The sequence below is a fragment of the Gallus gallus genome, chromosome 6 (assembly GCF_016699485.2).
Source record: "Gallus gallus isolate bGalGal1 chromosome 6, bGalGal1.mat.broiler.GRCg7b, whole genome shotgun sequence".
In the NCBI taxonomy this organism is placed as follows: Eukaryota; Metazoa; Chordata; class Aves; order Galliformes; family Phasianidae; genus Gallus; species Gallus gallus.
Window position 1 is genome coordinate 30,883,783 of NC_052537.1, and position 14,621 is coordinate 30,898,403.

At 42.1% G+C, this 14,621-nt stretch overlaps 1 protein-coding gene across 4 annotated transcripts in view; it reads left to right on the forward strand.

Annotated features, from left to right (window-relative positions):
• The window catches only part of GRK5 (G protein-coupled receptor kinase 5), a 164,059-nt gene that overhangs the window by 62,180 nt on the left and 87,258 nt on the right, over positions 1-14,621 (forward strand). For all 4 annotated transcript variants that reach the window (XM_025152000.3, XM_421789.7, XM_040702891.2 and 1 more), the window contains one exon: positions 4,779-4,874. Coding sequence is in view for 3 of the 4 variants with exons in the window: in XM_421789.7 (XP_421789.2) it covers positions 4,779-4,874 (96 nt within the window). In the remaining variant the exon portion in view is untranslated. The remainder of the gene's footprint in view (positions 1-4,778; positions 4,875-14,621) is intronic.

Consider the following 14,621-nt stretch of genomic DNA (forward strand, 5'->3'; position numbering starts at 1 on the left):
ATTCTGACAGTGAGTAAAGGAAGCCCGGCAAGAGGAAGGGAAGGATTTCTTTTGTAGATTGAATGAGAAAAAGGGATGCTAACCATGACTTTTGGACTTTCAGGTTTTTTGTGTGTTTGTTTCCCTGCTTTCTCATGCTGTTTATCCAAGGCCCTGCAACTGGAACATACAGAACTCTACACCTTTGGGAAGGACTTGGACGAGAGCCTGTCTGCTGTTGCAGAATGGAAGATACAAACTGTAGTCCTCCCTTGTAGATCTGTAGATACTTTACCTAGATTGCATATTAACTAGATTGAAGACAATACAGGTGAAGGAAGTGAACTTGAGTAAGCCAGATCTGACAGGATATTGTAATGCAGGCTTGTTAACTTGAACAGTAATGGAAGAAAAGTGTGAAGCCACCTCATCCATGCTTAAAAGCCACATGGTACGGTGGAATGAGGTAAGAAGGGAATATGTTGCAGGCGTAGCACTGGAATGACATGCCCCATCCTTGTTTTTAACTCCATAGCATGAAATATCCTCAACCACCTGCACAGAAGCATGGCTTGATCATGCAGATAGCAGGGTTGACAGCCTCAAGGCTTTAGCTCCTAGCTCAATCCCTGAATTCTCCTGGCATTTTGGACAAGACACTCAGTATTTCTCTAGCTTAACAATAAGGAAGTACTTCTTTTTTTTTTTTTTTTTTTTCCTCTCATCTCAGGGTATTAGAAGAATAAACATATTCTATCCAGTGGAGGCAAAAAAAAGTAGGGACCTTAGGCTGAGAGTTGCTTCTGCTCCCACATGTTTTACACTTGTGCTTTTGCTTATGTCTTTCTCCTTACACACAGAGATCTGAGCTAGATTCGCTATTGGACATTATAGGATGATATGAAAAATACCATGTATTTTTCAGTAGGGAGGATGTAGAGTAAATGCTTTTGTTTCCTGTAGGACTGGTTGACATGTTAGAGAATTAGATTCAATCCCTAGTCTGCAATTGCTGGGCTGTTAAGTGAACACAAGGGAGTAGAGCTGATATTTCCTGCTGTTGCTGGGAGCTCACCTTTTGTCATTATCAGCAAGCCAACGTTTTAAAGCAGTCAGCCCCTCCAAGTTGGTGTGATGAAACTCATATATAAAACATGGCACATCTGTCAAGCTCTTCTCTGAGAAGCTGACTTGAAGACTGCAAATCCTCCTGTCCAGAATAGACAGTGCAAAGGCAGCAATCAAGACAATGTGTGAAAAGCTTCCCTTTGCAACATGCACAGTTACTGACCTATTCAGAGAAACCTCCCCTTTTAACTTTTAGCTGTGCTAGACAATTTACCCTATCTCAGCTGTCTCGCTGCATTATGTCCTTCAAACCCCCTAGAATTAACGTTTGGAGCCAGCAGGGTTTGCTGGCTCCACAAGAAAAGCTGAGAGCAGAAAGGTCAGGTCGATTAAAGCAGTTGATCAGAATCTTTAACATAAAAATGTCACAGGCAAAATAGTAATGCTACTTCATGCTCAGCTAAGAGCAAATGATTCATCAGGCAAGGCTGCTTATTTTTGGAGGATGGCCACAAAAGAGAAGAGAACACACAAGCTGCATCGATCATGGTTGTAACGAGGGACCATTGAGCCCTTCTCCAGTTTTGATGAAAATTTAATGTCAGAAATACATCATCCAATACAAACATATCAATGTGTATGTTACATAGTGTTGAATTTAAAAACATTCTGGCTCAGATTGATATGATCATTTTCTCTCTGTTCCAGTCTCAGAGTTGCCATTTAGTATAAAGGGCTGTTGTGCTGTGCTCTGTACTGATCAGTGCTGCTATAGATGCAACCATTTTGTGGGTATTTCAGTAAAGGTGGCTGGAGAAGCAAATGTGCTCCAGTCTTTGGCCTACAGTTAAGGACTTCAGTGAGTGAAGAAATACCTGTGATGAGCAGATGCAGCCTAACAGATTCTTTCATCCATCTTTGTCCAGAAATGTTTGGAACTATTGTTCTTGCAGGCACCACTGCCCAACAGCTGAACATCACCTGTGCAGCCTCCAATGCCTGTTGGTATCTTAAGCAGAGAACTCCTGCCCCCACCCTTATAGCACCCTGCTGTGTCTGTTACTTGGCAAGAGGCGGGGATCCCCACAGCAGGAGAGGCAGCAGAGGAGGGCATGTGTTTGCCAAGGTGGGGTGAACTGCTCTGGCAGCCTAAGGAACCAGAAATCCCAACTGGAATCCCACAGTCAAAGGAGAATCACTTTGCTTTGACACCAGCCCTGCTATTTCCCTCCCTCCATGCCCTCTTCTTCTTTCCCATCTCTCCCCCAGTGCTAATAAATATCTGCTTCATTCATTTAATTCCCATGGAGGTTTGGCAGCAAGTAGCAAAAATCAAAATGTACAAGATAAATGAGTGTGAGGAAGTACATGAAGCAAGAGCTCAGGGGAAAGGATGCAGCCAAAGGGAATGACTGGAGAAGAGGAGGAGGCAGGAATTCCCAGAGAAAGGGTCATTCCCCAGAAGAACATGAGAAGGAAGGGGGCAGAGAGTGTCAGTGCATAAGGTGAGGCATGGGACCAGGAGCACAAAGGGAGGTGCAGCAAGGGCCATGGAAGTGAGGGAAAGAGGGGCAAGCGGAAGAGGAAGCAGAGCCATGCAGGATTGTGAGCTTTCAGGGAAAACAAGCAATGGAAACACCCTGTGGAGTGCTTAATCCCACCCCTGCCATAGCTGGGGACCAGAGCAGAGTTGGGCACTCCAGAAGAGTTGACGAACAGACAATCATAGTGTTCTCCCAGCCCATGAAGTGGTTGGTGCCTTAGAGCATCCCCAGGACCTTCTATACATGAGACCAAGGATCAGGGCAAGATGGCCTCTCCAGTGTCATGACTGGAGGAATGGGAAAGGAAATGATTTTAGCAGCAGTGCTTTGGATGCACTGAGGAAGGGAGGTTGAGGAAGATTTCACTATGGACCCAAAGAGTTCATCTGTGTTGCATAATACTGTGTGATGTGAAGGCACTCACGGACCTCTGCACTTTACTGGAGACCAGTTCCTGGAAACAGCAACATAGCTGTGCTTCTGATAGTCTAAACAAGCCAGTTCCTTTGCTGCTACTGCAGATAGCTCTGTGCTACATTGCATGATGTAGATACACATACATTCCTGTCAATAATAGGTTTAAAAATAATTTGAGGCAAGCTCTTTGATGACAAAACCATTGGTCACTGAAAATGAAGGAGTAAAAGGTGAGATGCAGAGAGAGCACTCCAGCGCCAAAGGCTACATTGCAGGATCAGAAATGCCCCACAGAGAGCAATCATTTCCAGGGCTCATGTTTTCTTTGTAATGGTCTGTTACCTTTTGAGTCAACATACTCCTAATTTAGCCTGCAATATCATGTAGTACCCAACACTCTCTCAGTTCGCAATTGTGACTCTACCAACCTCTCTACAGAATTAACTCAGCTCTGAATTAGTCATTCAGTGTGCCATGCATGTAAAATAGACTCCAGTGAATCAAAATTTTTGAGCAGGGGCTAAATTGCAGTAGATACACTGACTTGGAGAATCACAGACTGCATCTGGGCATTCAGGCTCAGGTTTACTGGTCGGGGCCTAGTTTGGACACATTCACCTTGCAGGCCCTCAGAGCAAAGACTACCTTTGGGACACTGTGTCGGTGAGGTTCTGTGTGGGGTTCTGAACTGTTCAAACAAGAAAGAAAATGGTGGAAGTTTTAAAAGAATGGGGAAGATGTGCTCAAGAAAAGGTGAATGTGAGGGTCTGGTGCTCTGATTTGAGAAGAGCAATAGGTAGGTCCTAACCAAAAGAGTATATTTCAAAGTTTTTTTTTTTATAAATACATGTGGGCGAATCTCAATCGTCTTTGCTGCCTTATTGATATAGACCAGAAGAGGGGCACCTAGGAGTGTGTGAAGGAAGAGAAAGCAATGAGGAACTGTTGGGAAAGGAAAGGGAGGAAGAGGTAGAATGGCAAGAAGGGGGAATGAGGTGCACGTGAGCAGCATGAGGGATCAGCACCAAGAACAGATAACTTGGCTGATAAATTTGGATGTGACACTTTGCTGCTGGCGGTGCTTGCAGTAGGGTGTTTATGAAGGAACATTTATGAGGAAGATCCTAGCTGTAGATATCCCTGTTCATTGCAGAGGACTTGAACTAACAGTCTCTTCCAACTCAAATGTCTGATTCTATGATTCTATGATTCATTATCATGGAGGATATTCTATTGATTTTCTCCCACTATTGTCCTCCCTCTGAGGAAAATGCTTATGTAGCAGTGACTTCTGTGTGGTGTGTACCACCAGCTAAATATACTATATGAAGAATGGAAGGCAAGTACTGAATGTTGGTCTTCAGTTTCTAGTCCTTTCTTTGGAGTGAAGTCAGGGTTCATCCTGAAACCAGAAGGAGATTGAAAAGATGTGAACCATAATTGTATGGTTATAAATACAAGGCTATTTGACTCAAAAGAAATGGCTGTAAGTTGAAGCAGAGACTGTGCTGGAGATGCTAAGCTCGCACACTACCATATGAGCTGGATCTGGTGGGCCACAAGCCTAACTCCCAGCCTTTACCAACCCAGCCTTCTGACAGATGCTACTTCCTTCGGACATCCAGACAAGCCAACTTGATCTGCCCACCTACCCACAATGTCTCAGCCTCAGTTATTAAAGACATCCATAAGAGCTATGACTGGGCTGGTGAATTCTGGACTGGGAGTAGCATCCAAAGCAATCTAATCCCAATCTTTCTTTCTCTGCAGGGGGTGGAGGGAAACGCAAAGGCAAAAGCAAAAAGTGGAAGGAAATCTTGAAATTCCCTCACATTAGCCAGTGCGAAGATCTCCGAAAAACAATAGGTAAGAGCTTATCTCTTTTTTCTTAAAGTTGTTGCATACATAAAATGTGCTGTTAAAACTGGTCCAGCAGAACTGCATTAAAGTTACTCATGAAATAGAATCACTTTAGAGATGGTCACACAATGCATATAACTTCTCTGATGCTGCCATGCAAACTCAACATTTTCTGGCAGATAGAACGTGTGCTTTGACTTGGTACCTTCCAGAGCCAATGTAGTTGTAAAAGGACATGCAGAAATGAATCCCCGCATTGCATCCTGCATTACCTTGTAATAAGTAGTTCTTTATCAGGCAGGAAGTGAGAATTTATGAAAGCAATGAGATTGCTGATATAGTTGGGGGTTAATATTAATTATACACTGGGTATGATGTTTGAAGTGACTACCATTGCCCTTGTGTCAGGCAGGTTTGCTCAACAGTACTACCCTGCATTGATATCACAATACTGTCTTTATGCAGTTTCTGAATAGGACATATAAAACGTGGGTTTTTTTATTTTATTTTATTGATGTGGACCGAACACTGCAGATTTGGAAAGGAACCTTGCAGTGGCCATTTCTGTAGCACAGTATTTCTCTCTGGAGAAGAGGAGGCTCAGGGGAGACCTCATTGTACTCTATAACTTCCTGAAGGAAGGCTGTGATGAAGAGGGGTTTGACCGCTTCTCCCAGGCAGCAAATGGGACCCGAGGAAATGGCCAGAAGTTGTACCAGGGGAGGTTTAGGTTAGACATAAGGAAAAACTTTTTCTCTCAGAGAGTGGTCAGGTGTTGGAATGACCTGCCCAGGGAGGTGGTGGAGTTGCCGTCCCTGGCGGTGTTCAAGAGGCGTCTGGATGAGGAGTTACAAGATATGATTTAGTGGCTTGTGGTAGCAAGGGTAATGGGAGGATGGTTGGACTAGATGATCTTGTAGGTCCTTTCCAACCTTGTGATTCTGTGATTCTATGATTCCTGCTCATACCTGACAAATTTCAACATTGTTTTGACTGCTGCCTTGCCAAACAAAGATAGAGGGTATCTCCTTGTGAGGTGTCAGTGGAAAGCTCAGTTTTACTGATCTCACTGCAAGAGGTTAATTTCAGCGATCTAAGACTCCCTTTTTTCCACCACTTTGACATAAAATCCAGACACTGGCAATATGTGAATGAAAGGCAAGAAGCTGAGATAGTGAGCATCATAATTTGTCTTCCTTGGGTAAATTCCTGGGTTCTGACTGGCAGTGCCCTGGCACTGTTTACATTCAAATTTCACAGCATGTTTATGGAGAGAAAACATGTATAGTGTTTTGAAACTCTTTTCATGGTCTCTTTCAGTAAATTTCACTTCCCTCACCTTCAGCTGTAGAGCTAAAAGGAGGTATAGAAAAAGCAGTGGAGCAAAAGAAAAGAGAGTAGATTTTTCCAGTTCGTGGCCATTTAGCCTCTCTGCAGACATACAAAAACTCAAATAATTTCTAAAAGTAAAGGAAGCAAATTTAACTTAATCTATTGTAATTTGCATGGGGAATTCTCTCCATCATCCCACTAACCTGAGTTTCTACAAGGGAAATCTGCACTATATAAGAATCTTACTTTTCGCAAAGATATAAAATATTAGTAGTAGTATATATTAGATATAAAAATTTGTAGTTTGAAAAAAGTCTGCAAAATATTTCTGAAATGCTGTTTCTGACATTTTTGGTAGCAGCTTTTTCCTAAATGTAATTTGTTTTGTATTTATTTATTTATGAATGAGTGAAGGAATGAATGAATTGAAGAAGTAGCAGATCAAGAGCTGTGAGATGCTCTTGGTGGGTATGGCTTCACTGCAGTGATTACCTGTTGATTGGGAATTGCAGCAACTGATTTTTACACAACAGGTCACAATCCTTGTTCTGTGTCTCTGGCTTACTTGAGCGGCTTTCCCATAGAATTGTGCGTGATTACACAAAAATACAGCGCTGCTCAGCCTGTATCAGGTTATCCACCCTTCCTGGTGCTGCCTTTTGTCAGGAATCTGGCCAAGGTTGAAGCATCTCAGACCAACAGATGCTGTTTATAAACTTCTCCTTGTTCACACAGTAGGTCTCACACACCTCAGGTGAGCCAGATCTTCTGGGTCTATAGCACTGAGTCATTGACATGTGTGTGGCTGATCCGAGGCACTCAGGGTCATGTGTGAGGGAAGATTATCTTACACAGCAACTGTCTTGGCTTTGACACACATTTGTGTGCTATTTTCTGCAAGTCCTTTAACAGGAAATCAGGACTTCAAGTGACAAGGTATCTTCACAGGTGATACTATGAGGAAATATGTTGAACCATCCTTCTTGAGTCACCTGCTAGCTGAACTTCTCTATGACTTGCAGTGGATCCAGCTGCATGGTGTGTCTGCCATCAGTTCCTTCCCTGACAACTTCTGAGTCTGCTGGTCAGTGCCAGCCTAATTTGATGATGAAATAGAGACCGCAGAGAGACTTGTTTTGCCAATCTCTAAGAAAATTGGCAACCAACAGAGAAGAATGATTTTATACAAGGAAAGGGACACAACCTCAATTCAATGTGTTTAGTGATCAAGATAAATATTGATAAGTCCTGCTCACCATAGAACTCTTTGCTGTGTGTCAGCCTCACAGCACTCCTGGTCAGACAGTCTTACCACTTTGCCACATGTTAAAAAAAAGTACATTGCATGAACCAGAGGATTAGGCTGCTGAGGTTTTGTTCTGGATACTTCCCAAAAGCCTCCATGGAAAAGCTCAGAGTGGGAATGGGATGGACTGGACCTTTTCTCCCTTTTGATTAGAGCTAGAATTAGCTGCTGTACAGAAAGGCTCTGCTTCATTTAATGCAGACGTAAGCCATGGGTGGAAAACACTGATGTTGTAATTGTGGAATAGAGCCTACGTGTGTGTGTAAATGCCCATATTCTGGTGTAAAGACATACGTGCTTTTGCACCCCACTAAGATGTTCTGAAAAGAGCCTGTGTCCTAAAAAAAATAGTGTGGCGTGAAAAGAAATCTGTGAAAAACAGGAAGGCTGAAATAAACCAAGGGTCTGCGACCTGTGTTGACACAATTATGAGTCAGTTCATACCTTTTGGTTCCCTCTGTGTTTACAGGAGACTCTGTGTTTGACTATCCATCATCTGGTGTCTTACTGAAAGACTTGCTTAGTAAAACCCTTTTTTCCCCTCTTGTGCACAGAAACAAAAATCAAAACAACCAAGAGTAACAGTGTCTTTTGATAAATAAACAAAAACTGGAAACATCTTTGCTGAAAATGCCATGCAGCCAAGGATCTTCTTTACTTTCTTTTGTGTCCAAAGCTCACAACACCTTTTGCAGGGAAATTCTGTGGCCTCCATTGTGTGCTAATTAATGGGCAAGGGGCACAGCAGGGCAAGTGTTCAGAGGGATGCCACATGAATGCCTTGCTTGGCCTCTGAGAGAGGCTCAGCTGTTTGCTGTGAATGGCACTGCTTGCAGCCCCCCTCCTGGCTCCAAAGGCAAACTGAATAAAAACAGGTAACCTTTCCCAGGATAACCTTGGTGTTAGTAGTCCTTTCAATCAGTGAAAACTCAGTACAGGTTAGGGAATGACCTGCTGGAGAGGAGCTTTGCAAGGAAAGACCTAGATGTTCTGGTGGACAACAGTTTGTCCATCAGCCAGCAGTGTGCCCTTGTAGCCAAGAAAGTCAATGGTATCCTGAAGTGCACTAAAAAGGGAGTGGCCAGCAGGTCCAGGGAGGTGATCCTCCCTCTCTATTCTGCCCTGGTGAAGCCACATTTAGACTACTGTGTCCAGTTCTGGGCTCTTTCGTTCAAAAAAGACAGGGATCTCTTAGAAGGAGTCCAGCAGAGGGCCACAAAGACAATAAGGGGCCTGGAGTATCTCCAATGTGAGGAAAGGCTGGATGATCTGGGTCTGTTCAGCCTGAGGAGAAGACTGTGGGGGAATCTGATTAATGTTAATAAATATCTAAAGAGGGGTGGGACACGAATGGTTGAGTCCAGCTCTTCTTGGTGGTTCACAGTGATAGGAGAAGGAGACAGGGCCTAAAACTTGAACATAGGAAGTTTCAAGCAAACATGCAGAAGAACTTCTTTATGGTAGGGGTGGCAGAGCGCTGGAATAGATGGCCCAGAGAAGCTACGGAGACCCATCTGGACTCCTACCTGTGTGACCTATTGTAGGTACCTGCTTTGGCAGGGGATTGGACTCGGTGATCTCTGCAGGTCCTTTCCAAGCCCCGCCATTCTGTGATTCTCTTTTAGACATTAATGGCAGTGAATCAGTGTTCTCACTGGTATCCATATCAATGGATACTGTTAGTAAATGGTTTGCTGCTACCCTTAAAACTCACAGATGATAGCTTTGGAAAAGAGACATTTCAAGGGAAGGGAAAAAGTATTGAAGTGCAGCCTTAAAAATTCTTTCATTTGACAAATATGACATGACCAGATGCCACGTGTTAGTGATACTCACTGGTTTAAAGGCCTTCAGTAAACAAAAATGAAGAAGTTGTAATTTTAAAGGCCAGACTGTCTTTTTAATGATAAAAGATTCTGGATGTCTGTGAATATTTCTGAATGATGCAAAAGGTTCTGTTGGTTAAAAGTGTGGAATTTTTTATTTATTTTGCTCAGATCCATTCTGTGCTTTTTTTCTTTCATTAAGAACTGCTTGGCTGAAAGACTCAATTATTCTGATCTTTGGCAAATTTTCATTCATAACTGTCCTAATGCTATATAATAAATCAAGATTTTTTTTCCCATAGATTGAAGTTTGTGGGAAAACAGCCTTAGAATGTGTCTTCTGTTTGTTGCAGGGAGTGATTTGTTGCGTTATTGCAGAAAAGCTTAACTCCTTCATTCAAGGAGGCTCTGGTTATGTGTTGTATTCTGGTAGACGGATAACCTTGATGATATATTTTGCTAAATTGTTCAGTAAGATTTTACAGTTAGAAAGATCACTTCCAAATTTTGCCACATGTGGTTTAAAAGGGGGGGGGGGGGGGGGGGGGGAATTCTCCCAGTGTAATTTAACCTCTTATGTGATGTTTGTATCCCATTTATTTGGGGTAAAAGGAGCTTGAGCTTCTACTTCTGGTGGGTTCTTTTCAGTGGTGTTAAAAATACCCTTCTGTGTGAGAAATGCTTTGAAGTGATGGTGAACTGAGTAAGTGGGGCACAATTGAAGACACAGAGCTCACATGCTCACTTTTTACAAAAGCTGGCTCTTTTTTTCCCCTCTTTTTTGAACTTCTCAATCAAGACCTTCACCTATGTAATCTTTTTCAGTCACTTTTGATCTCCCCGGAGGCCTATCAGTGCTGCTGGCACTGCAACAGAGTATAGACCTGCCCAGCTGAGCTTTTCCAGCTAGCCAGCATAGGTTCGTGTAGCAAGCAGCAAGCAGCAGTATGGCCATCAGTGACACAGAAATGCTTGACTATTTATCCAGCCTCCTCAAAATGTTTTGCAGCCTGCACTGAGCTCCATCCTGTGGCAGAAAGACTGCTACTATAACCCTGTTGTCTCATGTACTGTAGCTTCTGCACCTCTGCTCTGCACCCTGATTCTATGGCATCAAAAGCCCAGCCCAATCAGTGCACAAAGAAATGGCCAATTTTCCCTCCACCAAACTCTTCGGCTCTGTTGTTTACAGTGATTGAAAAGCAAGGTTTGGAAGGTCCTGATGCCCACAAATAGATCAAGTGAAGAAACTGAAACTTTGCTTCTGCTGTAAATAATTCCACAAGTAGCTATAATTAAGTTATAACTTCTGTGATAATATCTGTCTGAATACTGCACCAAAGGCTGGTCACATTTTCTCGGCCAAAACTAGAGGTTGAGTGTTTGAGAAATATGTTTTTGTCAGAAGTATCAGCTTTCCTTGGGGGAAAAAAAAAAGAAAAAAGAAAAAAGAAAAACAAAAGGACACCAAAAAACCCTTACATTTTTATTGGAAGTTGTTATTCAACAATTAGTTGGGATTCTGTGAAGAAAAATAACAGAAAGGTGAGGTGTCTCCTGTTCTCTCACCAAACATGTAGGCAGATGGCTGGCTGTGTTGGGATGATGCTGGTGGTGTGTGCATGCTGCCCCAAGTTCTCACACACCCTAGGGGAACTGGAACCAGTGGAGTAGAAAATACAATCTAGTAAATAAAACTAAAAATCAGCATGATGTATCATGGCTCTACTATTCACTGAAATATGTTTCCAGAGAAATTCAAGAAACTGTGAACTCTTCTCTGTATCATTTAAGGTCCAAGCAGATGAACACACATGCTCACAAATAATTTTTTTCCACACAGGGAATCCCTTTAAATTCAGTTGATACCAGATGTTTTTTTTCTTACAGCTGTCAGAACTGCGCTCTGTATGGGAATACATTTTCCCACATCAGTACCCTTAGCTAACTGCAGCATAAAACATATTTCAGTCGCTTTCAGAAACAGTGAAGTGGTAACTTCTGGTGTTTTTGCATCATCCAGGTGGAAGCTCCTGATGAAGGTGTGTGCCTATGGCTAGGGGACAGGGCAAGGCTACTTGGCTGCTCTGCACAGCTCTGTGTCAATTGCACATTGTGCACCTGCACTTGGGGCAGCCTAACCATGCTTGTGTGGCATAGAGCAGAAGCTCTCTCTGCGTGAGTTGTTCTCTATGGAAAGAGCACAGAGGGAGAACAACCCAAGGAGGGCTGAGAGCAAAACTGGAAGAATTGTTGAAACATGTGGGTAAGATTTACTGCTCTGGAAAAAGTTATGCAGATTTTCTGGATAGCATCAATGCAGAAAAAATCTTCAAACTGATTTATTTCTAATGAACACACAAAGTCCTTTCCTTTGACAGTCTCTGCTCTGAATGCTTCCCTTCTGTCCCGCCCTCTTTTTCTTTTCTTAGTTTTCTCTTTTTCCTTCCTTCCTTGCTTCCTTGCTTCCTTCCTTCCTGCCTTCCTGCCTTCCTGCCTTCCTTCCTGCCTTTCCTTTCTGCCTTCCTGCCTTCCTCTCTGTCTTCCTTCCTTCCCTTCCTTTCTTCCTCTCTCCCCCCTTCTCACCTTTCTGTCTGCCTTTCTGTCTGTCCTTCTGTAGACACAACTGTCCCCTCTCCTTGAGCCAGAAGGTCTCTGTTGCTTTTTCAAAGCATGGCTTATACAACCTTTGAGGCATAGACCTGGCCTTCAGCAGTACCCTAAAGTTTCTTGGATTTGATGTGCTGTCCCATATCACGAATGCATCTAAATTAAAATAGAAACTCTTCAGGGGTGAGAACTGACTGTGTGATACTGTTCCAGCCCATGAAATTATGTGACTGACGTCAAAACCATTTTGTTTGTTTACAGACCCACAGTTGGTTCAGTTCTTTTCTTTAAAATCCTTCAGATTCAACTATCATTCTATCATAAACTTAGGTTTCTAGTGCTCTAATGATGAACAAATAGAGCAATGTTTGGTGCCCTTGCAAGATTAGCTGTATCCAGTTTATAGCCATGGGTGGAATTGAGAAGCTTTTTTTTTTTTCTTTCCAGTTTTTTTAATGCCATCACAGAAAGTATGCAAAAAACAAGCTGTTTTATGCATCTAGTGAGACTCAAGACTAACACTGAGCGAACAGGCTGCTTGCAGGCTGCTTGTACTTGACAGCTTCCAGGATGGGAAGGGGACGCAGGGGAAATGAGTTGAAATGATCTCAGCCCACATTCTATTTACAGAATTTATTTCACAAGACTTAATCCATTAAGCATTACCTTGGCAGTGGCAACCTAGAAAGAAACCAAGAAAGACATTGCTATTCTCTGTAAAGAACAGGCAGCAAATCCACATCTCCTTACCAAGCACTGAGTCCACACTCAGTGAACAGTCATTCAACAGAAAGCCTGCTAAGGTATAAATATTGTCCTTAAACCTCTGTATTTTTATTTTGTGGCAAAGGCTGCAGCAATAAAGTGGTCTTCACAAATGAAGAAAAAAATACCACAATACACTTTGAATTTTTTTACAGAAGTTATGACAGAAACTTGCAGAAAAAGAATTAAAAGAGAACACATCCTTTTAAAAAGATCATTACATCTCTTACTGAAAATAGAAGTAGATATTGTGAGCTGCGGGGCTTTTCATTATCTTATTAGGTAATATGAGTCATTAAGGCTAATTAATACTTATGCAGTGATTTGGAATTGTAAAATGCTATAGAAGTGCTCATGGGTCCTGTTAAATAGTAGTACTTGGTTGTTAAGGAAATTTATTTCAAAAACCAAGTTAGCATTTGCTGTATATGGAGAATGAGACGTAGGACTACGTTTATGATAAAATCTTACTCCTTCCCGTTGAACTCACTTGTAACTTTGCTATGGGTATTAATGGAAAGAAGGTGGCAGGGCAAAGGAAGCCTCTGGTTTGGTTGACTCTGTTCAGCTCAGCTAAGTCAGTGAGAATGTTTCCCTTAAATTAAATTGTACAGGATTCCTCTTGTAATGAAAGCAGAGAATTGTACAGAGGAAAAAGAGAGTGAAACGATTTACTGGATCATAGGGATGCTGCGACGTGCACTCATATGATGAGCAGCCTGAAATGCTTGTGTTTGGGGATGCATTCAGGTTCTCGGGGAGGGATGCAATTAACCTTAGCTAATGTTTGTCAAGAAAAATAACTCATTTGTGTTAGTGGTAGAGGAAGCAGTATTTTGATTCAGTTTCTTCTAGTTGTTACAGAGGCCTCTAAGGTTATTATGGCTGGGTTTTATTCTAGGCTTTGCTAGAAAATGTTCTGAATGAATCAAAATTCACATGTTTTATATATGTTCTACTGAATATCTGCAATATATAAAAGCCGTCTTGCACTTTTTTCCCCAGCTTTATGTCTACCTTTGTGGCACTTCTTTTACTGAAACAGTCTTTGCCACAAAGCACAATGTGTACTTCTTCTTTGTGAAGGTCCTTGATCCGTGTTCTTTAGTCCCACTCATTCCATTGTTTTTTTTTCCTGACAGTGCAAATGAACAACAGAATACTGTAAATACAATATTTCAGTTTAAATATAAGTCACTGCAAATTAGTTCATGAGTTAATAGGATTAGTATTCATACTCCTTCTAAGCCCACATCTGATGCAAGACCGAGATAAAGTACCTTAGTGCAAAGCCGGCCCATTATTGTCCTACTGCTTCTAGTTTCTGGCTTTTGAGGAGAAGAGAGGTTGAGAGCTTCTGGGGTTGTTGCACACATAACTTTCAGTTCTGTTTTCAGGACATAATGTGTGGGAAATCATTTGGGGAGTGTTAAAAACTAGATTTTTGACTGTTTGGCTGAATCCCTGGAGTCATTGAGAGATTCCCTTTACTTTCCAGATAATCACTATATGCTGCTTTGAGAACACGTTGGAGGTGATAATTGGAATTGTTTCTTTGTGCTCTGTAGATCAGAAATTGAAGCATGACCATGAATTCTGCTAAATGTCGATATTAAAACTGAACTCCTGCTCAGCATGGTAGAAGCAAGAGTTAAGACCATTTCTGAATAGTGTTCTTGGTTATGCCAGCACTTCTATTTACTTACTCACATTTCTACCCTACGAATTCAATGCCAGGAAATTCTAATGCAAGTGAAATAAAAATATTCTCTACCTTAAATTGCTGTCTCCTGGATGATGTAACAACAAGGATGAGTGAAAGTTAAGTGCAGCAAAGGGAAGCGACACTGTAGAGCAAGATGAAATAATACAAACTCTGAAAAATCTGCTGGGTTTGGGGAGGAAGGTAGGTTG